The sequence below is a fragment of the Exophiala aquamarina genome (genome assembly GCF_000709125.1).
Source record: "Exophiala aquamarina CBS 119918 chromosome Unknown aczIA-supercont1.2, whole genome shotgun sequence".
Classification (NCBI taxonomy): domain Eukaryota; kingdom Fungi; phylum Ascomycota; class Eurotiomycetes; order Chaetothyriales; family Herpotrichiellaceae; genus Exophiala; species Exophiala aquamarina.
In genome coordinates this window covers 3450644-3474084 of record NW_013550586.1, presented here as the reverse complement: position 1 = coordinate 3474084, position 23441 = coordinate 3450644, and the positions used below count along the sequence as shown (strand labels likewise).

Sequence of the window (23441 nt, the reverse complement as noted above, 5' to 3'; positions counted from 1 at the left end):
CTAGAGTTACAGGATCTTGGAAACCCGCAGATGAACGGATGTTTTAAATATGGACTGTATTAAAGGACCACACAATGTAACGTGAAAACGGAGTCGATGGAAAATTTTCTCTCGTCATTTCTAGCATAGCGAGGGGTTATGGCAGATAGAGGGAATTGTTTTTTTGGACGCTGTGACCACTACCTCATGTGGTACAACCACCATCCCAATGGGATGTATGTTATATAGAGCAACTAGGAAAGCCCGGGGGACTCTTTTGTACGACATTGCAAAAGCACAGACCCGGGTATATTGAAGGCATAGCCCATCAAGCCAATACATGATGATCATGAGGTTGGGCTGTCGATTGATTGAACACGAAACACATGCAGTGATCCGCATAAGGCGGTGATCAGGCCTGGCACGGAGATGTATTGCAGCCTAGTACGGGGGCACTACAACACGAAACAACGGATCTCCGGTACTTGAATAGGAGAATGGCTGGGGAGGCCAGGAAGGAAGCAACAGTAAACGGCAACACCGCCTCTCGAATCTGCGGTGTTGGGCATGCTAAGTCAGTTCCAGACATCCTCGACAAAGTAAAGCGCGTTTGCGATATGCAGCTGTGACCGTTAGAATTTCCCCGAGACTGGGTGGGACTTTTGTGTGCATGTGGCACCAGTGTGGTTGTGTTAGCGAAGCTGACAGGATCTCGAACTCGGTCTCGGTTACCGAGCCACCCAAGGATGACAAGCGAGGACGGGCACGGGCACGGGCGAGGGGCATGTAATCGTCTAAGGAGTGCAGAATACGCTGAGATAATGGACCAACTATTGACACTGTACCAAGTACTGATGCGGAAGGGCATATGCAGCAAATTGACAGTCGAGAGGGTAAGGCGAAAAGTTCCTGATCTGCAAGAAGCGACGTGTATTCATATCGCGCGTTAGTCAATTGGGAAAGGAGGGCATTAAACGTGGAGAGAGCGGAATGCACGAGTATGCCATGTATCACATTCGCACCGTAATCACAAACCGACCCATCCCGGGTGGGCTCATCAGCAACTAATTGGGAATTTGGGAGTCGTAGGAGCCACTAGGAGCTTTCGAGGGATTAATCGGGAGACCCAAATTCCCCCAAGGGCTGGGATCGCACTCACCGCATGGACGTGGAACATCTACATACATGCGCTCGGTAACATGTGCATATCACTGCAGTGAACAGCCCCGCTGGCACTACCGAGAACTGATAGTTGAGTACAGGACAAGTGCCACCAAGGAGTTCACGTTTCTCCATTGATTCAGTGAGGAAGCAACGATACAACTAGAACTCCAGTTCTCCACGTCACACAGTCCACAGATAGTCTCGTATTTGGGGGCGCAGTATTCCATACTTGATTAAGGATGTACTTGCTTGGAGATGGAGGGGAGGCTCAAGGTTGATGTTTGACTTAAGTTGCCCACTAATTAACGTAAGCAAGGTGCTTTTAGATTGAGATTGGCACCCTCGGCCTCCCGCCTACGATTGCGCACTCACTGCCCCTCCCCTCGCGTCCCCGCAAGCCTCACTCGCTCAGGTACCCAAACTTAGGGGCCTCGGGCACTGGGAAGGCAGTAAACTACCTACTTAAGTGGTCACCACCTCATAAACATCCCTTGTACGGGCACCCAAGAGTAACCGTCAAGCCTACGCCCAAGCCTAGCCCCGAGTTGAAGCCTGACGAGTGAGTCCCTCTTGCCTGCTTCAACTCGTTTTCCCACCCACTTTTTATTGCTCGAGTAAGAAATAGCTTTCAACCTCCAACCTGTCGTCATGGCTCGCCCCTGTTTCGAGACCCACCTGGATCAAATCGCCTTTGCCTTTGCCTTTTGCAATCCTGCCCGCTTGTGTCTCTGTTTTCCTGCTGTGCTGTGCTGCTCCCCTCTGTGTGTGGCTGTCGCAGTGGCGGTCCGTCACTGGCACAGTCGAACAGCTTAACTAACATAGTTCCCGCTGCCGCCTTTTGCTACTGCAATCAGATATCCCTCCCGTGTCTAATCTCTGACTCTCTGGTCTGTGGACCATTCCCTGCCCTCGTACCTCCGTGTTCAAACCTCACTCGCCCTATACCACCACTTCATCAGCACACCTCCCTCCTCACCCGACCTCTGTCCGCGCATCTTTCGCATGGGGTCGGCTCACCCTTCGACATGAACCTCGGCCTCTACGGCTCCTGATCTGAGAAGATGCGAATTGGCTGCTCCGATGAGCACAGCGACCCTCCAGCCGTCGCAGCAACAGCCGCCGCCGCGAGCTGCCTCTGCTCAGGGTCATAGACAGTATCTGCGATCTAGCAACCCAAATAATGCAAGAAGCGCCTCTCATCCACACCCGAGCCGCCAGTATGAGAAAGATGCCGCCCCCAAGCCTACCGACACTTCCAAGTCAAAAGACGTCCTGTCTCCCGAGGAGATCTCCAAACATCCAGAAGAGAAACAAGTAGGACGGTCTTCACGCCATCTCAAAGTGACCGACTTTGAGTTGATGCGAACATTGGGCACCGGTATGCGTTTTCCTTTACGCCCTTTTTCTCTTGTTTCTTGCATTCTGTACTGGGGCACTAACTGCACTTCCACCAGGCACATTTGCGCGAGTGTGGCTGTGTCGCTTTGCCAGCCCCCTCCCCCAAGATAGAGACAGAGTATTTGCGTTGAAGGTGTTGAAAAAAGTCGATGTCATTAAACTCAAACAAGTCGAACATGTTCGCAACGAGAGAGACGTTCTGGCTGCAGTTGCAGGCCATCCTTTCATCACCACACTCATCACCTCCTTTTCCGACGACACATCCCTTTATATGCTGTTGGATTACACACCAGGCGGAGAGATTTTCTCCTATCTGAGACGGGCCCGCCGCTTTCCCTTCGCCACTGTCCAATTCTATGCCGCAGAGATCACGCTCATCCTCGCATATCTCCATGAGGTCCAATTTGTTGCATACCGTGATCTGAAGCCGGAAAACATCCTACTTGATGTTGACGGACATTTGAAGTTGGTGGATTTTGGGTTCGCCAAATATTTACCGCCAAACCAAGAGCAGTCTCCAGGAAGCAAGCATAGCACCCACTCCGCCAAGCCTGAGTCGGAATACCTAGAGCCTCAAGCTAGCGGTGCGGGTGTGACATACACCTTGTGCGGAACACCAGAGTACCTGGCGCCAGAAGTCATTCGCAATACAGGGCATGGCACGGCGGTGGACTGGTGGGCACTCGGCATTTTGGTCTACGAAATGTTGATCGGTCAACCGCCATTCTGGGATCAAAACCCAATGAGGATATATGAGCAGATTGTCGCTGGTCACATCCGCTTCCCGACTGCACATCCCTCCCATCACGGTCAACGTGGCTTACACATTCCAAGAGCGGCACGAGACTTTATCCTGGCTCTGTGCAAGATTGACCCCACCCAACGTCTCGGCCATATCGCAGGCGGCAGCAAACGAGTGATGGACCATTATTTCTTTGATGGAATCGACTGGGATGAGATATACTATCGGCGAAGAAGAGGTCCTATCATTCCCAGGGTGGAATGGGTGGGTGACGCAGGAAATTTTGACGAATACCCGGATCCCATTGAGGGCGAAGAGAGTGAAGGCGGAAGAGGACGCTATACCGACGAACTGCGGGACGAGTGGGAGGAAGCTTTTGCGTCCTTCTAGCTGTTGAATGACAAAATGTCTACGCCCGGGGAGGGGTAGTCGGGCCCAGGGTTGGCATACGAGCGTATGTGGCATTCTGTTGTGGTGGACATGCTTTACATCTATTAACTGGACGGCCATTGTCAGGGTCTGGAACGATGTTGCTTATTGCGATGCAGTTGTGATTTAAAAATGGGTCTGGGATGACCCTTGAAATAATATACCAAATTGGGGGTTTACGAAGGGAAGAGATATGTGGTGAATTGAAGTTATTAGGTACCTAAGTAGGTACGTACGAGTATAGTAGTCTGAGGAGCACCCGCCATCTAAATGAAATTATCATAATATATTCAAGATTGAAATAGACCAAGTTTGCAGCGGCCGTTGATACTACTATTATTGCCCTCTCGCACTCATGGATATTATCTTAGGAACCGACTATGGAGGCCTCCAGCTCCCCTCCTGAAATACCTGGAACCTCATACAATTGGTGGGACCATTTTTGCGGGGAAGCGCCGACGAATTGGTTAGTAGGAGTTGCCGCAGTCAGACCGCAGGACTCATAGGAACTTCCCATCGTCAGCTAAGCAGACTCCATCGTCATTCCATCAAACGGAGCCTCATCTGCCTTTGCCATATTTTGTACTTGTACTTTGGCAAGAAAACTGGTGTACATCCGGCGCGGCAAACGACTGTTGAGTTGGAAGCGACGCCCGTTGTGACCAGTGGCTCCTGCCTTCAAACCTGTCTGCCTCATCCTCTCCACTCTACTCCTTCCCCAAGAGACTGCCTGCCATTGCCATTGCCATGCCAGTGTCATAGAAATCCGCCTTGATCCAACCCAAATTCCCTCCGCGCCGTTGATATCAAATCTACCTTTCAGCCTACGTCTACCTCGTACTGTCTTGTAGAGACGGTCTGGCTCTCAGGCATTCCGATCCGCCCGATCTTTAAACCTTAAGCCATGGCTGGCGCAATGCCCACCGCAGACCAATTGTCTCAGGTCTGCGGTATTACGCAGGTGGACGAGGCGAGTGCGAGGGTCCTCCTACGGGTAAGAATATCAACACCGCGCAGCTTCAGAAGACGCAGGCTGACGCAAGATCTGTTCCACAGAAACACAACAACGACCCCAATTCGGCCATCAATGCTTTCTTTGAAGATCCCGTTGCTTCGCTACGGGAGGCCGTGAGTCGCACCTGAAGGAGGGTTGGACTGATTCTCCAGTATCTTGCTAAACTATCCGTCTCTAGCCCGTCTCTAGCCAGTGGGATTATACGGACCACATGCCCTGTATGCTCCCATACTTTTCCTTATCAAGAGGAGACACTGATGTTAACTTGAGCATTTAACATAGTCGCCGATGACGCCAGCATGGGCGGAGCTCCTCCGATGTCAAGACCTCCGTCGAGAGTCGACAACTCCAGACCGAGAATCGATCTTTCAGCTGAACATGCCTCAGGTACGCGGGCAACCCCCATCGATTCTACTGCAAGAGATGTTGCATCCTATTGACGCAGCACAGCGATGGCGAGTAATACAAGGAGTCTCAGAGAACAAGAAGAGCTAGATGATCCAAACATTCAACGTGCCATTACAGAGTCTATGCGCTCCACTTTGCCAGCTCAAGAGAACGGAGTCACAGGTACAGGAACGCATTTTGGGCGTGCGAACCGCGAATACTATGAGCCTTCCAGCTGGGCCATGACCACTTTTTCCTCCTCCCGCGAAATCATCGACCACCCCCCACCGACGAAGCGACGCCGTCTAGACGACGAGCCTGCCTTCCTTCGAGGGTCCAAGGAGACGGACTACTTGGCCCCACTACTCACTATCTATCATTCCATCCCTCTTGCCCGGGAGGCCCTCATGCTGCGAAACTTCAAGGTTCACACTTACGGACATGATGTGAGCTGGTGGTCGGGAACGACGGACGAGAATACAAAAGCACTTTCGGCAAGCAACGATCTACAGATTGACCGTGACGAGTGCAATCTCTTGGCAGAAGTGCAGTGCCTGATGGCTTTCCTTGACAGCACCAATCGTGCATATGGCAGTGTAGACGCGTTGGCTGATCTTCAGGCTGTAAGGGGCTCTCGTGGCAGTGCCAACTTTGTTCGATTCCTCTCTGCGTGGGAATCTGCTGCACTTCGACAAGCTCCCAATGGCCAGCTCGCACAGGTCTTTGGCTCTATAGCGACCAAGGAAATTGGCCCAAATGTGGGCGACACCGAGGCGAAACCTCTGTTATGTGTTGAAGCCCCCATCAACCGAGTGCCTGGCGAAACCTTGGTCGATTTGCTCGACCGTACGGTCTGGGACGATGACACGGTGAACATCGACGATGTGTGGATTGATCAAGTTGCAGAGGTTTTTACAATTCGTGTGTACGATCCGAACGACGGCAAAAATGGGGGTCTTGAATTGACCCTAGATCCCATCTGGTACCCCGACAGATATCTCCTTGAGTGCAAGGACACGACCCAAGAAATGCGCAAGCAGATGCAACTTCTTCTTAGAGAGATTGCACATTGTACCAATATCCAGCGTCGATGTGAGATCCTCAAGCTGCCTGATAACAGAATCCTTATGATACGCGAGGTTCTTGATGCAGCTGCCAAGGCATCGGTGGAAGCCGTTGGAAAGAAGTCACCACCTAACCGCCTCATCGACGGTCAACATTCTCATTCTCATGATGCTTTGGACCAGGTCAATGCCGATGGAGTGGGGTTGGAGTTGCATCGGCTCCTTGGTCGCATTGATCAGAAACGGCAATTGCTTGAGGAGAGGAAGAGTGAGCTTCGCGCGAGGATGAGAGAAATAGCACTGCAGCTCACTAAGCCCACGGCAGATAGTCCAGATGTCCCGCAGCACAAGTACACACTTCAAGGACTTTCAACGAAGCCCAACATCACTTACCTTCGCCGCCTCAATACAGATCTGCTCCTCGATGAGGATGACAACAGCTCCGATGGACCTGAGTGGCAATGGTGGAGGTTGGCTTGGATCCAGGACGAGATCCAGAGTCAACGGAATCAGCAGTCTGCTGCTCCCGTCATGGGCCCGATCACCCAAGCGCAAGCTGAAGCATCTAAAAAGAACCTTGGCTTCACCGCCGGCTTGAGCTTTGATCACCTTCTGAGATCAAATGAGCCGGAGCTGGATGTGCCCAAACCTTATGTAGTCCAGAAAGTCACGGAGGAGGAAGTTCTGCATGCTGTCAAAAAGGAACATAGCTCGGTTGTCTTGGTCTATGCGAGTGAGGATGCTGTTTCATTTGAGGGCAGCGAGTTGACCATTGCCCTGAGGCATTTCGTGGATCGCGACAATCGGACATTTGCAGAGGAATTACAATTTGAGGAAGGGCCGGTTCAAGGTATGTCGGTTGACCGAGACAATGAGGTGGAATTTGAAGATGTGCCATTGATCGATCCCAATGGCTCCAGTAGCTCCACTCGAGGATTGACACCCATGTCGACATCAAGCCCTGGGCGAGATGAGGACGGGCAGGCGTCACCGAAACGACTGAGAGGAGAGAACTTGGTGACCCTTTCTGAGCCACTACCATCATACGAAGAGAGCACCGGCAAGCTGGAAATGCAAGAGAAGAAAGGGAACAAGATTGGTTTCCATGCCGAACAGATGCTCCAGAAGTACGCAGAAGATGTCGAACAAGATGATGACAAGGAAAAAGACGAGAAATCCAGCTTCATGCATGTCGAAAACGGTCCAACGAACTAGGAGGGCGCCTTCTGCCGAGGCTTGAATGATACCGCTCACCGGCACGAAAAGATCAAGCTTCTAGAACAACCAGGCAGGATACCTATTAGAGCAGTGTTTCTGTGTTGAGGAGAACCCTTTCTTGGACCTCCAATTCGGATAGAAATGTCACACAGATTTCGGTTGGTCTAGTGTGAGCCTCTCGAAAGTGGTCAAGAGACGTGCTCCGGTTCCTCGAGGTTAATAACTTATTAGGCTTGACGGCAAGCAGGTTCGCGGATGTTGGCCTAGCTTTCCCTAGCTTGGAGCATCACTTCGGCAATTTCGAAGTTAGTTAGTATTTGGTATCGCCCAATCTATGAAGCGGAAGCGGGCAAGCTCAGCCACTCAGCAGGCCCTCCTACGACGCACGCCGATGAAGGTGGCCTGGCCCTGGCCCAGGCCTGTGAGGACACTCTCGTGCTGTTCAAGCCCCTTGCCGCTGAGTGCAGCCGGCAACGTTTCGTTTGGCTTACGTTCCCAAGCTTTTCCAGTTAGAATCGTGCCCAAGAGGTCCCCTGGTCCAAAAGCCAGGCTTACGGATATGCAGATGTTGGGACCCGTCAGTCTTCATCGTTCCATGGGCCGGGTCGGGTCCGAACGTCGGGGTTCTGGGACTGGCCTCTCTAGCTTCTGGATTTTCCCAAAGGACATGGCAACTAGGTTCTCATCCTTTGGGTCACGCTTGGTGCATGTCTCTCGTACCCCTGTATCATACCAGGCGTTCACGGGCTACTTGAATCTGCCACGACAATGCTGGACAAGGTATGGGGTGCGACTTCAATATCCTTCAGGCGGACTATTCCTGCCCACATGAGATGCTCGTGTATTGATGTGTGGTCGCCAGCCATGGATACTCGGAGCATCAGTGTGGTGAAGACCAAGGCGGTCACCACCCCTTTGAACAGGCTAGTACATTCGAGGACGATGCCACTTGATTATGGGTTAGCGATCTGGGTATTTTCTGTTTTTCTGACTTCGGTTCGACCGTGCAGCATGGCTTGTCATGCGGGAAGAAGTCATGGCATCGAAGTCTGGAGTGTGAGTGGTCGAGGGATGGGGTGAATCATGATTTGTGCGCTGGGTATTCCGTGAATGCAGGCTTTGTTGCGGACTAGCTCGCGGTGAAAGACCCTGGCCAGTTGGAATATCCAGAGCAACGGCAAGTGCAATTGTGAGGATTGGGACATGCTGTCGAGCCTCCCGCACATCCTCGTCCTGGCAGATACGGAGGACACCCACTTACTCGTAGCATTGAGACGTGCCCAGTCACACTCCTCCCAAATTCCCCAAGCCCAGGGAGCGAATGGTGAGTCGAGATAGATATACGATGGTAGCCCAGTTCCCCTGGTCCTAGTCCTCTACAAGAAGAAAGACTCCTTTGTCTGTCCTCCTCGAGGGATAAATGGCATTGACACTGGTACCAGGATATCTTTTGTGGGAGACAACTGAACCTCCCTCCCTGTTGATGTACTCGGTACAGTAGAAGGCGATTCAATCAAGCACTGATGGACGGACGAGGTGGACGAGGTAGACGAGGGTTGATGGAGCGTATCCGGCACTCTCTCGAGGCGTACCCCAGCAGAGAGACAGTGGACCAACAGGACGAACTGGGGGCTGAAGAACGGACATTTCATTCGAAGGCGGTGACTGGTGGGTGAGATACAATCCCAGAAGGGTGGGCAGCAAAAGGGTGCAGGGCCTGGTCTTTTCGGCCCATTTACTCCGTGCACGCTCGTAGGCCCCTGGAAAGGATGCTGATACGGGCTTATCATATGGGGCCCTCGGGGTCCACTCTAGCGCACCGAAAGTCCACCACAGAGCACCGGCAGGATAACTGCGTCCTCCGTACTCCGGACTCGTCTCCTCGTAGACCACTGCTGGGCGCTGGATATCGGGCAGTGCACAATGGACAGTGGACACTACCTTGTCCTGGGAACTTCTCCGCATACCGAGCAGTTAGGTCAAGACAGACAGAATCAAGCTGCGAGGATGATCTTAGTGGCCAGCAGCCTTATTTCAACTGTGACCCTCGTCCCTCGTCCTGACTCGTTACTTAACCTTACGAGTAAGGCTTAAATTCAATGCCTTACGAGTGTGCCCCCCCTCAGCCCACCCTCCTCTCGCGTCCCAATAGGCTCCTGGGCCACTCCCGAGTTCCCCTGGTCTCCCCACGAACAAACAAACAAACTAAACTAAAGTTTCTGGCACTGGAAACTAGCCGTTGCATTCTGCCTAAGACGTTGCAGCTGGGTGCATCTTTTTCGCTAGTGTCTCCTAACGCGCCCACCTGTTAAAATGCCAGAACAAAGTCCCCCTCTCCCCCCGACTCTCCCCTCCCTCAAGAATCACTTGATGAGTGGGTATTAACCACAAGTTACCTTAAGTTACCTTAAGAACCGTGCTTGCTTTATGGTTGTCGACGGGTGCCCAAGAGCTCTGAAGCTTTGGCGTTTCGGCTCTTGGAGCTGCGGGCCTTGGTCAACTCTCATCACCTTTTCGGCGCCCGCAATCCTCACCTTGGCACATTATTACAGGTATTTGATGGAGAATGCTTGTCCATTGTGCCCGCATACTCCGTCCTCGTAGCATCGCATCTGGCATCTGGCATCTGGCATCTGGTTCTGGTATCGGGCATCTGGCAAGTTCGACACCATCGCAGCCCATTCCATCCTAGTTCATCCTCTCTCATCTCGACTGCTTCAGACTATTCGACCAACCCTGGTTAGTCGACTCCCAGTAGCCTACTGCGCTGCCACGCCTTGCGCTATAGCCAGGGCAGCCAGGGCAGCCAGGCACTGGTCGTTTGGCTACCGAGTCTTGTCCTACATCCCCTGTACCTTCCCTCGCACCTTACGTTTTGCACGCACTTGCTCTGCATCCAACAACCCCCCTCTCCACTCCCACTTCCACTTCCATTATTTGCCTTCGCACTTCGACCTCGATAGTCCTGATCCCCATCCACCAAAGTACTGTAACCTGTACTGTATCTCTCGACTTTGGATCTTGATTCTTGACCCATGGAGGAGGAGTGAGTTGGTAATTCCCTGCCGTGCTTATGCTCATCCCCATCCGCATCTTCTTCCACGACTTTGCTTCTTGCAGCCCGCTCCTCAGAACATCGACATTTCCTAGACGATCCCAAATCCGTGGATTTTCATCTTTCCCATGTGTGAGCGTTCTCTGTTCGTACCCACGCCGATCATCAACCCACCAGGTCTCCGGATATTCACCATTGGCACTCCGTCAACTGCGGCACGCTAAGAAGACGCAGAACCCCTCTCCTGGTTCAAGGACCTTTCCCCTTCCTGCCGCCTGTTTAGTGCCTGGACACCCAGCACTCCACCATCCGGTCGCCGCGCGATCGCGATTTGTATCTGACCTTGCCCTACCCTGCCCACCCTGCCTATCCTGCGCCCCCAGCTTGGTGCTCGGGCCCATCTGCAAGCCACACGCGTCCCGGATTGGCACGATTGACCATCCTCGCACATTTGCCAAACACGGCCCTGTCCGCTTTATCACCTCGACCCTCTAGCCTCTATCGACTGGCCAGTGGCCGGTGGCCACTCGTCGCCGCCAAAATATTCCGCATCTCTCGAGTTCTAGCTCTGCTTCTCGAGTGCCATACGGATACTCGTGCTCAAGCACTCGCCCTGTTCCCTCTATCCCACCCTCAACAAGCCCAGGCCGACTTCCTCTGGGTCTTTGTTGCTTTCGGCGTTCCCTTCAATTGTTCCACACGTCCCATTCTTACCATTACCACCTCTACTACCCTCTATCTCGTTGTTGTCGCATCGTCTTTGCAACGCAACTTCTCTATTTCCTTGTCCCTGCATGGTTACCGCGTCCCCCAGTCGGTGCTCAGTGGTCGCCCTTATTTTCTCGCGCCGATTGCCGCTCTGTCGACGCCTTACTGGTGGAGTCCGCTATCTTGGTGGCTGCTTCAGGTACCTGGCTCAATTTCTTCAAATCAACAACCATCTTGAACCACATCGAGGTCTGTTATTTCGGCATCCCTCTGCGCCGGTTGTCTCAAAGTTTCACAATTGAGCTATCACCTTGAACCATCTTGTCAGAGTCTTGCGTCAACACCCAGCCTACTACTATCGCTTTCAATAATACTATGATCATAGTTCTCGACTCGCTTCTTCCTATTCTCGTCTTATCCAGAGGCTTCTAGGGCCTTGGTGCGCCCTAGTGTTCTTGTTGCTATCTCTCACCTTCTGCGCTGCCGCTGCTGCATTGGTCAAAGGAGAGAAAGGTTAGTTATCTCGGGGTCTTATCTGAAACAACATTATCAGACGAGCCCTTGCCATCATCGGGCGTTTTGGACTGCAACTGTGATAGAAGTGGATGATTTCCTTGTGACTGATCCTCCTCCAACCCCAGAAGTATGAGCACGATAGCCTTTAGTGCATCAGAGGGTCGCCTGCATCCTACATTGTCTAATCAATATCCTCCACCTTCTATTTCGACCACATTCGAATCGGTGTCAAACGATCGACGTATGTCATCGACCAACGAAACGACAATGGCCTTCCCAACTGTAGTGTTGCGACGCCTGCCGCGCAATACAACTGCAGAGGCGGTGAGAACTATGTTGCTGTTCGCCAAAGATCTCCATGACACCGAGATTGTTCCGACCGAGTGTGAAGAAGACAACGGGTTCACGACTGCCATTGCTCGATTCGCTTCTCTGACCGGCGCCACAGAGGCCCAATCTATGTTGAATGGAAAGCAAAACACGGCTGGGCAGGCGAAGATGATCGTGGACGTGATTACCACGCCGCCACTCGCGTCAGCGTCCCGACGCAACACGATTGATCCTATGGCGAATCGAAGGCTTGCTCAATCGGTGTCACCACTCTTAGCCAATGGCCAGAAGTCGTCGCGGTTCAACGGCACGTTTCAGTCACTCGACAAAACTTCCCCTCCTCTCCTCGCCTCACCCCCAGATCATCCGTCATCCGAAACCAGTTCGCATTTGCAGACCATCTTCTCTCCTCAGTCCCCCGTCAACAGCACAGTCACCGACCGGTCTCGGGCTAGCGGGAAACAGGTGATTGACGAGGACGGTGGTGACGATGACACGAGAGAATTCTTGAAGGACCCCCTGGCCTTCATGAACAGCTCTGCCGTGAGTGCAAACGCAGGTCGCAAATCAGGCAATGGGCGGCTTCCGACGGCTGCATTTTCTGCGTTGTCGTTGAATACGAATATGAATAATGGCCCGTCCAAAAACTACGCTTCTCCGCGATCTGCGGTGCAAGGCAGGGGGAATCATGGCCAGTTCTCGCCGAATGCGACACCAAATGGTCCATATTCTGCAGCCGGTCCCTCATATATTCGACATAACTATCCTCCGGTCAACCCTGCGGATCAAAACCCGCCTTGCAACACGCTCTACGTGGGCAATCTGCCTATCGACACGTCGGAGGATGAGTTGAAGGCCATGTTCTCCAAACAACGTGGTTACAAACGGCTTTGCTTCCGGACGAAACAGAATGGGCCAATGTGTTTTGTAGAATTCGAAGACATTTCTTTTGCGACCAAGGCGTTGAATGAATTGTACGGGGCACAGCTCCACAACAGCGTCAAAGGAGGAATTCGATTGAGTTTTTCCAAGAATCCTCTTGGAGTTCGAGCAGGGCAACCGGGAAGTGTGAACCCTGTCACACCGTTGAGTGCGACTGGACCTGTGGGCATGAATGGGTTTTCGAACAGTGTTTCGCCCGGAAACTACGGATCAGCCAATGGGCCACCACCAGGGCTCTCTATGCCCCCGGGGCTCAACGCAGCCATGAATGGAGTGGGCCCAGGCCCCGATACATACTCTAGCCCGGGTCCGAACGGGCAGCTTGTCAACCAAGCGTTGGGGATGCGTGGAATGGCGTCGAATCACGGACACGGTGGTCCATCGTTCGGAGGCAACTATCCAGACTACATGCTCGGTCGGTGAAGAGTGTTATAAGAGAGAAGGAGGACGTGGGTATGGATCGTGGAGATCACATCTCCGCTTGTCAATCGACAGAGGATTGATTGGCAGTGGAGGACGAATGCGTCAAGGTTTTCGGTTGATATGATTCTGGATTTTTCCTCTTTATGGACGGTCGAAGAACGACCGGCATAGTACGAGCGGCACATTGACACATCTATCGGAGTTGAGATGGTGCCCTTGAGCAATTGGAGCTTGGATGATATGTTCATTGCGGTTGCATCTCATTTTGGCATATGTTGCGTTGCGTTGCGTGGTGCTGGAGCTCTTTTTGTTTCGTTTTTTGCTTGATCATGTTCCCGCACGAGATTCCCCATTCAGCAAGCAAACAATTCAGGGCAGCAAAGGGAAGGCTGCACACGATGGCAACCTTTTTGAGGCGTTTATTGTATTTGCTTGGTGTCAGCCACCAGAGAAATCGGTGAAAGCAGGAACCAGGACCATGCACGAGATCGGGGATGGGGCCTTGGGGCCCACGCAGGTTGGAGGGAGGGTTGAATTTTGGTTGTGTTTTGCACAGGGTCGTGGTCGCGGGCGTAGTAGTCACAGCTACAGGCACAGTCGTTATCGAACAAGTTGAATGAAGCAGGACAGGAGCAGGGCAAGCGGGTTTAGCCCCCTTTCCCTTCTCTTTCTATCCAAAACCAGGCAGGATGCATGAAGCACGGTACATGAAAGTCAGACAGGCGGACAGGACGAAATATTTGGCAAGCGACATGGATCACGGAATATGCATTTGGACCCTTTCGTTTTGGTTGTTTTGTGGATTAATGCATCTCATTATTTGCTCCAGCGCCAGCGTATCAATCGATTGTTTTGGTTTTGGAAAGGCATGATGGATGGGATCGGGAGGCCATGAGAAACGAGGCCGCTACAGGATGGCTACCTTGAGGGATCATGAATGAGGACGTATGGACATGTGGAGGGGTAGATGGCTGGATGAATGGTCTTCTGGTGGCGGAAAGAGGTCATGAATTCATTTGTTGGTCTTTTCCCTGGATTCAAATCATGTCATGCTGTCGACCTCATGTCTTATAGGAACGAGGCAGGGGTCTGTGATGGTTTCTTGTGTTTCTTGCTTCTATCTTCTATCTAGAATACATAGGATGATATATACCTGGTAGTACTGTGTGCATCTCCGTTCATGACTTTGTCGAGTAGCCATTATAAACACTCGGCGTTAAGGGCCGCCCTTGGCTGGTACATGTGAGCAGGTGAAGAGGCTAGCTATCTGGTTGTCAGTCTAGGTATGTATGCATCTGCGTAGACCAGAAGTGGGTACTCGTACTAACGGAGAGACACCAAGTCAGTAGAGGGAAGACTGAAATGAGTGAGGTATTGATGGGGTTGGTTTAGCTACCTGCATGGGCCATTTGGTTTTGGTGGACGTCGGTCAACTAATTAGATAAAGATACTTGTACATATGTAACTGTCCCTGTCAATCACTGCAGCACAAACCCGTTTTCGATGCAGTACGGGGTAGCAATTAGAGCCACCGTACGGGCAGTCCTGCTAGTGTGCTGTCAGGGAATATCGGAGCCTAGACAGTTGACTGGCTTGTCCCTGTTTATGAAATGTGGCTAGAAGTCTGATTCATGCCCCCCATATCTTCCTGCTTTCCAGGCTGGTTCCAGTTTCGAAAACCCCGAGCCAGCTGAAAAGCCGGGTTGGTAGGCGTGGTTGGCAGATGGTCTGGCCTCAACTAATAATAATAATCATGAAGAGCGTTGAGTTCCGTTCCTGGTTCCTGACCTTGCAATCCGGGCCGTTTCTCACTTTCATTCTCGCCTCGTCGTGATTGTTGTACCCCGTACCTCGTCCTCGTATCCCCATACCGTTGTAACTCATAGGGTATTTACCCTTTTACACCATTACCCAGCCGTTCGTAGCATAACACTACCCAGGCACTGCCTAATATTGTTCCCACCGACCTTTTTCATCTTTTGGGCTTTTGGCTTTCACTAGACCTCCCTCCTGCCTCCCCACCTTCCTACTGTACGCTTCTCAAGACCAACGACCCATAATCCTTTCCAAATGCAACGACAATCGCAATGAAGAGGCATGCCATTAAGCACAAACCCCTCACGCTCTCGCATCCCGCTGTTTCGAAGTTTCAGTGCCAGCAGTGCTGCCGCTAAAGACAAGAACGGCCAAACCGACAACACCAAGAATAGTTCAGATGCTCCGAGAGCTCCTCTGGGCTTCAGTTTACCTACTCTGTCCGCGCTGGCAAATCTCAACCTCCACCGTCGCGGTCGGAGCACGTCGAATGCGAGGAAGGGGTCGAGTCATGACTCGCGTTGGAAACCAGGGGATCGAAATGAGGGCGGGAGTCGTGCTGCTGGTCGGCAGCAGCAGCAGCAGTTGCCAGAGGATCCCGTGATAGATGCAGCGGATGAAGACCAGGACCAGGACCAGGACCAGGCAACTCCTCGCAAGCGAAGCTCGACTACAACCACCGCTACAGCCGCCACAGCTACAAGCACTGCTGCCTCTACTGCCAGCAAGCATCGACAATTGCATTCGACATCTCCATCTCCATCCCCATCTCCATGCGCAGCTGTACCAGCCACCACCGCTGACACCACTGCTGACACCACTGATTCCGCTGCTGTTTCTCCTTCCATCTCTCCCGGTATCTCTTCCTCGCCTTCTGCATCTCGAACCACCTCCGAAGCTCAAGCCACACCTCTACCAACTCCTCCTCCTCCTCCCTCCTCCACACGAAGTCTTCAAACTCCACCCTCTTCGTCGCCCTCTTTTACACCTCCTACTCCCAATCCCGATCCCAATCCCAATAATAATTTCGACCTCTCCTCATCCTCCGCCTGCGCCGACTCCAGCACCAATAATAATTCCCTCCACCCCAATACCCATCCAATCATTCGCCCTTCTCCCGCATCCAGTCCAAAATTCCTGCCTCAACTTCCGGCCAATTCCATCGACACCACCGACACCATCTCTTCCCTATCACCACCACCACCACCACCAGCTCCCCCCTTGCTGGTCGTCCAACGTCCTTCCACCCCTACCGTCCCAACCCTGCCCCAATCCGACCCCGACAGTCATGAAAGTCTTCCAGCGATGCAGAGAAAGATATGGGTGAAACGACCTGGGGCCTCGCCCACAAGAGTCGAAGTAGCCGAAGACGATCTTGTCGACAATATCCGAGATGTCATCCTTCACAAGTATGCCAATTCCCTCGGCCGCAGTATCGATGCTCCCGATATCGCCCTCAAGATCCTCAGTCGCGAACCGGCCAACAAAAATATCACCTCTGAGCGCATCCTGGGCCCCGAAGAGCCGATCAGCAAAACCCTCGATGCCTATTACCCTGGTGGTCAAACCGTCGAAGAAGCTCTCATCATAGACGTTCCTTCCCGTCGCACCCCCCGCGCCTCTCCTCGAGCTGGCAATCATCAGATCAGTTACTTTTATCCCGACCAGTACCGTCCTGACGATGCCGCAAGGGAATATTTCCCTCCCATGCCCGTCCACTCACCTCACCTTGCTCAAATTCAACATCAAAACACTCTTCCTCATGCTATGTCTGTCTTGACCACCGGCCAGCTCCCTCCCCTGCCCAGTCCGGGTTCCCATAGTGCTCGAAGACATGGCTCCCAGCGACCTGTTTATCGGAGACAGCACACTAGTAGTCCTACTCTCATGCACACCGTCCAACCCAATGGCCAAGTTATAGGTTCGTTCATTGACCAGTACCCTGGTGGTCACACTGACCTCCCTCAGAAACAAAATCCCAGATGAATGGAACCGTTCCTACCGCTGCTGCACAACCTTTGCCCACCCCGCCTGCGCAGGCCACCGACTCGTCTCTTACTCCTCCCAATCGAGCCGGTTCTCCACATGCCGGTCAGAAACCAAAGAAAAAGAAAAACCCAAACGTCGCCCGCTCCGCCAATGGTGATCCTATCTCCTCTTCAAAGGCCGCCCCCACCATTGTACTTGATAACTCTGTACCCCCCATCAACGTCTTGCTGGTTGAAGACAACGTCATCAATTTGAAATTGCTGGAAGCTTTCATGAAAAGACTCAAGGTTCGATGGAAGTCGGCAATGAACGGCAAGGAAGCTGTTACCATGTGGAGAACCGGTGGCTTCCATTTGGTCCTGATGGACATTCAATTGCCCGTCATGAACGGCTTGGAGGCCACCAAGGAGATCCGTCGACTCGAAGCTGTCAACGGCATTGGAGTTTTTAGTGGAAGTCCCATTGAGAATGGTCTAAAAATGGCCACCAAGAACAATGTTCCTGTCAGTGAGGCTGATACCTTGCCCGATCGAAGCTTGTTCAAAAGTCCTGTTATTATCGTCGCTTTGACTGCCAGCAGTTTACAAAGTGATCGACATGAAGCACTGGCTGCTGGCTGTAATGATTTCTTAACAAAGGTGAGCATTGCTCGGATCATCTGACTACTAGAACTATCTAATCGTTTCTATTTAGCCTGTCAACTTCGTGTGGATGGAGCGCAAGGTCACTGAATGGGGATGTATGCAGGCATTGATTGATTTTGATGGCTGGAGGAAGTGGAAACAGTATGCACAAGAAAGGGCCAAACAAGACCCAGTTAAGAAGGCTGCCGAAGAGAAGGAGGAGAAGGCCAAAGCCAAGGCCGCATTGAAAGCCTTTATGGCACGACCACCACCCAGCATAAAGAAGGATGCTGGTACCAGCAACGCCGCATCTGCCGCATCCACCGCCGCCGTTGAGAGGTCTGCTACACCGACGCAGAACGGAACCGTCAAAAAGGGTGGCGCTGGCACTGGATCCGGTGTGGAGGACAGAAAGCCAAGGAGTCATAAGAGCTCCAGAAGCACTGCGAGCATAACAACGCCCACCGGTAATCTGGAATCCATGGTCGAGGAAGATGAGAAAGCATCCTAACATCATGGGATGGGATCAAACGAACCCGCCGATTTATATTTATATCGCGGAAGGGGAAACAGTGGAGGGAACCAACGCGATGCGACGTCGTCGCTTGGATGTGCGAAGAAGGAGTTCTTTCTACTTTTTTCTCTTGTTCACAAAAGTACACGACGTCCCTTGTCCACCTCTCTGCATTGTTCTTTCTAAGGCGAGGAAACAGTAATAGCATGGGATGCACCGAGATGGAACTGGGATTGGGATTGGAACTGAAACTGGAATCACCTGCCACAACCGGTGCAGTGTATTCATGTATGTATGGGTGGGTACCTAAGGGTGTCACGATATCGATCGGCGTTAATCAAGCGCCTCTTTGGTTTGAGTTTATTTTTATTCCAGCTACCCATACATCTATTTACCTCCTCTATGCCCTTGTTTCCGTCTGGATACTACGGGGGGCTGGCTTCTTTAGCTTTCAGGTCGGAAGGAGGGGGAAGGAAGAGCCCGCACTGCCTGGCCGGAGCACTCAACAGTCAAGTGTCAAGTGTCAAAGTGTCTGGCCAAGTGACGACGCGATTTCTGGGATATCCATCGTCACCGTTCAAATCCGCGGGGGTCCACGTCATGTCCATGTCCATGTCCATGCCCACATCCACATCCACATCCATAACCCATATCCCATATCCCATATCCCCTATCCCATACCCATGGCTTGCTCGCTGTTGATAGATACATCCTTCGATGAAAGATATCTGCAGATCTTACAGGTCGTGTATCCAGGGTCGGATTGCCCATGGTCTTTGCCCCTCCCAATTCGCAGATTCATCAGGTAGATAGACCTCGACCTCGACCTCGACCTCGACTTTCCCCCCAACCCACCAACAGAGGAGAAAAGGGGGATGAAAAGAAAAAAGAGAGAGAAAAAAGGAATTGAAAAAGAAAAGGGTCAATCAAAACAGATACTGTACATCTCGATCGAATGAATCATTTCCATTTGCCATTGCCTCGTATACTCTCTCAATAACATGCCAAGATTCTGCCTCATGTACATTCATCTGGTTGACAGTTAAAATTCCCATCTTGGGCCCCGGGCCCCGCCCTCCCCCGGCCTGTCTCTGGCTCCAGTGTCTCCAACGTGATTCCGCTCAGCACGAGTCTATTTCGAGTCCTACATATATGGCAAACTCCCCTTGGACGTGTGGATTGAAAAACTTCTGTCCTCGTTCATGGAGGGGCCAGTTGCCAAAAATCAAGACTAGCAATCACGTCTTCTCCATTGTCCTCTTCATACGCATAAAGAATCTGCAAAGAAAATGTTAGTCAATGGTCAAATCGGTCAGACGAGTGCTCTCAACTTGCCTCTCTAGTACTTGAATGTAACATTCTCACGTTCTTGCCTGTCATGACATGAATCAGCTCACTCGTCTCAATGTGTCGAATCTCAATGAAGCTGGGCTCGAACGCAAGAATATATGGATAGTTCAACGCAAACGCTTGTGGTGTTCCCTCCCAGGTGATTTTCCAGTCTTGTCTTGCACGCCATCCATTACGATTGACGAAGAAGCTAAAGTCGGAATAGTTGAGAAGGAATTCACCGTTAAGGCGCTCGATATGGATTGGTTTGACGTTTTCTCGTCGTGTAACGAAATCAAGCGAGGTATCGGCCTGGTCGAGTAAAGACTGTCGTTCGGTCGTTTCGAGGGAGACAACTTCAAAGCCTCGAGCACATCCCACACATAAAGTCGATCTGAGATAATGAACCGAGGTGGACTCTGCTGGAATGTAGAATTCCTACCCCACAGTTAGCTGACATCCTGAGTTAGTGTGCAATATGACAGTTCTCACCTTGAATGGCTTGAGCGCATCCTGTCCACTAGCAAACATCTTACTGATTGCTGGTTTCTTCTTACCCTTAGTAAGATCGTCCATGGGCTCGTACACCTTGATAGTTGTAGACAGAGCAGAGGTTTTGACCGAACAAACCAAATGTCTACCTAATCCAATTCCGGCCTTGAAGAAATTGGCATGACCTTGAATCTTACGGGGACGAGTGGCCAAAGGATTCTGATTGTTCGGATCCAGGGCGTCGAAAGGATATGACGTAAGGGTTTTGTTCGATAGTACCAACAGAAGTCTATACTCCTCCAGGGTATCAATTTGAGATACCTGTGCAGCATCGAGAATTCGCTTGGGCTTGACAGTCTTATCTTTCGGCCAACGATCAGCAATGTATATCCCGCTGTCGGTGCCGTAAACGAGTTTCCTGCCACCATCCGTAGGAACAAGACAGTTCACCCGATTTTGAGCATTGAAAAAGTTCTCACAGAGAATGGTTTTGGTGTAGAAGTTGCTGCTGCGTTCTCTCAGTTTGCTCTGTTGCTGCTCAACCAATTCAATGAATTTCTTTCTTTGGGTGATCGAGGTGGCATAGAGCTGCAATTCATAAGCCCCCTTTCCTAGATGACGGAATGTCACCGGATAGACGTCCTTCTGCCCAGGTGTGTTTGAGGCAGAGGGCTTGGGTATCAGACTTGAGGAAGACCGCTTCGCAATGCCCAGACGAGGTATGACTTGATCCATTTCTGCAATCACCAGTAATTCCAACGGAATAGGTTTTCGATAGACTCGGAGTTCTTCTCTCTTGTTGACAGTCTTGACGCGACACATTAGAACAGCATGGTCAAATAGGTACACTTGTACCTCCGAATTGTCGGTAGGGCTCTTCTTGAAACTCATCTTTGTCAAAATGACACGATTTTCTTCGGTAAGCTTGAGGTCTGTATATTCTCCCGCATTCCATTTCAGTTGCTGATTGAGTTGTATCAGGTTGAAGTGATTTTCAGCCTTGCCACTTTCGGCGTTGACACGTGCAAGGAAATCTTTGATAATTGCAATTGCCTTTGGTATGTCTTTCTTGTCAGAGTTGTCATCTTTGGTGTACTTGAGGACATTGTCGAGCAAAAGAGGGTAACGGGCTAGACGAGTGGTTGGCTTGGTCAGATAACCGTTCAATTCTAGTTTTCTTGACTCTTTCAGTCTCTCTGTTTCGTCCACGAATCGCAAAAAGACTGGGTTTGCACTCTTCTCCTTCTCAAACTCATATTTGCCGTACATTTGATTGGCGCCATATTTGATAAAAGGATCAAACTGGGGTGTCCATTTGAGAAACACGTCACCGATGCTGTGAACAACGTGTTGCTCTTTCTGTCTTTTAGAGAGCTCCTCCGCAAATTTTCCGTTGACAGCAAGAACTTCCGAAACATTGCCAAAGACCGTGCGAACAAACTTTTCTCGCTTCTCCTCTTTGATGGGGGACGATGTTTGGCCCAGACCTCGTAAGGGTCGGATCCAGAAATCGCGTAGATACTCCAGATCCTTAACAAAGTCGCGCTCTGTGTACATGAGCTCAGAGATGACTTCTTGTCTCTTTCTCTCTTTTTCATCAATATTCTCGGCCACTTCCTTGGGAACGCTGTTGATCCATAGCTTCTGTTCCTGATCATCGGTGTCGTGTAGACTGCCGCGCGAGTTAGAATGCCGTAGACCAGGCTGAGGTCTCAGATTTAGTCTCGCTTGCTGTTCCAGTCTTCTTGGACAAGCAATGGAGTAACAAAGGTGGTCTTTTGTACAAGTCGGGGAGTAGCATTCAGTGAGAAGAGTGAAAACACCATTCACATCTTTTGAAGAAGCCTCTTCTCCCATTGTTTCTCTGAACTGATAGACTTCGTGCGGAGCGTCTCTCAGCCGGTGTTCATACGTGACGTCATGAAAGAACTTCTGAGCGTCAAGGGCGCGACCAAGGAGAAGCGCGAGATTTCGATCAGTGGTCTTAATGATGTAGGCAATCAAGTCGACAGCCTCAGCACCGGTGAAAGCGTTCTTGTACGAAAGGTCATTCTTGTTCCTGTCCCCGACGCCGATTCTCTCTTGAAAAACGTTGGCCACTCGTGAGAGGAGAGCGGGATAAACCAGAGGGGCTTTTCTCTGAGCAACAGTAGTTGTTGTGCCGCTAGAGGACGAGGCTGACGGCGGAGGTCTGTTTCTCATGCTGTCTGCGCGTGAGCCATTGACAAGGGTGCTGGCGGACGTCAAGTCAGACGAAACGGAAGCAGTGGAAACGTGAGAGGCGTGAGAGGCGGCAGATACAGCGCGCGTGGGGGCAGTCCCTTCACTTGGACGCCGCGGCCTGGCTGAAGGGGTGTATGCGGGAGAGTTTGTGGAAGAGAAGGACGCAGAACTGTCGGGTGAGGCAAACTGATCAGCGAATGGATCTGATTCAGATTCTCTGTGTCTCGCAGGCACCACTCTCCCACTTGTCAAATGTTGCGGATGCTCACGATCGAACGAGTAAGTACCCATGGACATGGCCCGACCGTCATCCACCCTGTCAGGTATGTGTCGGCCTTGAGCGGTTGTCCTCGAGGGAGGTCCCGGGGATGCTGAATAGGGTTGTTGTCTAAACGCACCGGCAGTTCCCGGTTGGAAGCTACTTGGAGGAGGCCTGTACATCATGGGTTCGCCCGGCCGGACCATGGATCGAGAGCGATAAGCGTCATTGTTCAAAGCTGGAGGAGGCATTCGATTTGGGATGGGCTTTCGGTCATAAGCACCCGCACCCGGGGGCATATTCACTGGGCCACCAGTTCGAGTGTCTATCCGTTGAGGAGGAGGATAAGGACGTCGGTCTGGAAAAGGAGGCATTTGATTCCCGGGCGGGGGTCTCATACCATTTGCTCCATTCATATATGGTTGACCAGGGGCAATTCCGTTTGATCGATCGTAATTAGCAGGCATGGGCCGCATTGGTGGCGGCGGGCCCTGCCTCATTGACATGGTATGCGGGTGCTGCATGGCCGAAGTCATACTGGCGGAACGATCATATCCCATATTTGTAGACTGAGTTGTCATTGTGTGAGAACGACCTGGAGGCGGCATGCCGCCGAAAATGTTATTGAAGGCGGCATCTCTTTGGTGGTCCGGTTGAGAATTGTAACCAGCGGTTCTAGACCCATGGTAGCGTTGATCAGGGCCGCCATAGTCTGCCATGCTCAGTCAAGAGATAGCAGGTAGCGATACAGACGGGCTAAGGTAGGAGGAAGGGTCACTGGGTGTGCATCGATGATGAATTGATGGTAGGTCGGAGTTGTGGAAATG

At 51.7% G+C, this 23441-nt stretch overlaps 5 protein-coding genes across 5 annotated transcripts; 4 read left to right on the top strand and 1 right to left on the bottom strand.

Moving 5' to 3' along the window:
* Nucleotides 1-2223: 2223 nt before the first annotated feature.
* Nucleotides 2224-3673, top strand: A1O9_03066 (AGC/PKA protein kinase; the record flags this gene model as incomplete). Its single annotated transcript, XM_013408635.1, has 2 exons — nucleotides 2224-2521; nucleotides 2598-3673. The coding sequence occupies 2 exons, from the start codon at nucleotides 2224-2226 to the stop codon at nucleotides 3671-3673; spliced, it is 1374 nt and encodes a 457-aa protein (XP_013264089.1).
* A 1506-nt stretch (nucleotides 3674-5179) lies between these two features.
* On the top strand, nucleotides 5180-7393 carry A1O9_03065 (uncharacterized protein; the record flags this gene model as incomplete). Its single annotated transcript, XM_013408634.1, has 1 exon — nucleotides 5180-7393. One exon carries the CDS (start codon nucleotides 5180-5182, stop codon nucleotides 7391-7393), a length of 2214 nt encoding a protein of 737 aa, XP_013264088.1.
* A 4549-nt stretch (nucleotides 7394-11942) lies between these two features.
* On the top strand, nucleotides 11943-13370 carry A1O9_03064 (uncharacterized protein; the record flags this gene model as incomplete). The annotated part of the gene is made up of 1 exon (XM_013408633.1): nucleotides 11943-13370. One exon carries the CDS (start codon nucleotides 11943-11945, stop codon nucleotides 13368-13370), a length of 1428 nt encoding a protein of 475 aa, XP_013264087.1.
* A 2097-nt stretch (nucleotides 13371-15467) lies between these two features.
* On the top strand, nucleotides 15468-18308 carry A1O9_03063 (osomolarity two-component system, response regulator SSK1; the record flags this gene model as incomplete). The annotated part of the gene is made up of 3 exons (XM_013408632.1): nucleotides 15468-17106; nucleotides 17154-17812; nucleotides 17868-18308. 3 exons carry the CDS (start codon nucleotides 15468-15470, stop codon nucleotides 18306-18308), a joined length of 2739 nt encoding a protein of 912 aa, XP_013264086.1.
* Nucleotides 18309-19511: 1203 nt separating this feature from the next.
* A1O9_03062 (uncharacterized protein) lies at nucleotides 19512-23333 on the bottom strand (the record flags this gene model as incomplete). Its single annotated transcript, XM_013408631.1, has 3 exons — nucleotides 19512-19589; nucleotides 19677-20078; nucleotides 20133-23333. The coding sequence occupies 3 exons, from the start codon at nucleotides 23331-23333 to the stop codon at nucleotides 19512-19514; spliced, it is 3681 nt and encodes a 1226-aa protein (XP_013264085.1).
* Between the last annotated feature and the right edge of the window lie 108 nt (nucleotides 23334-23441).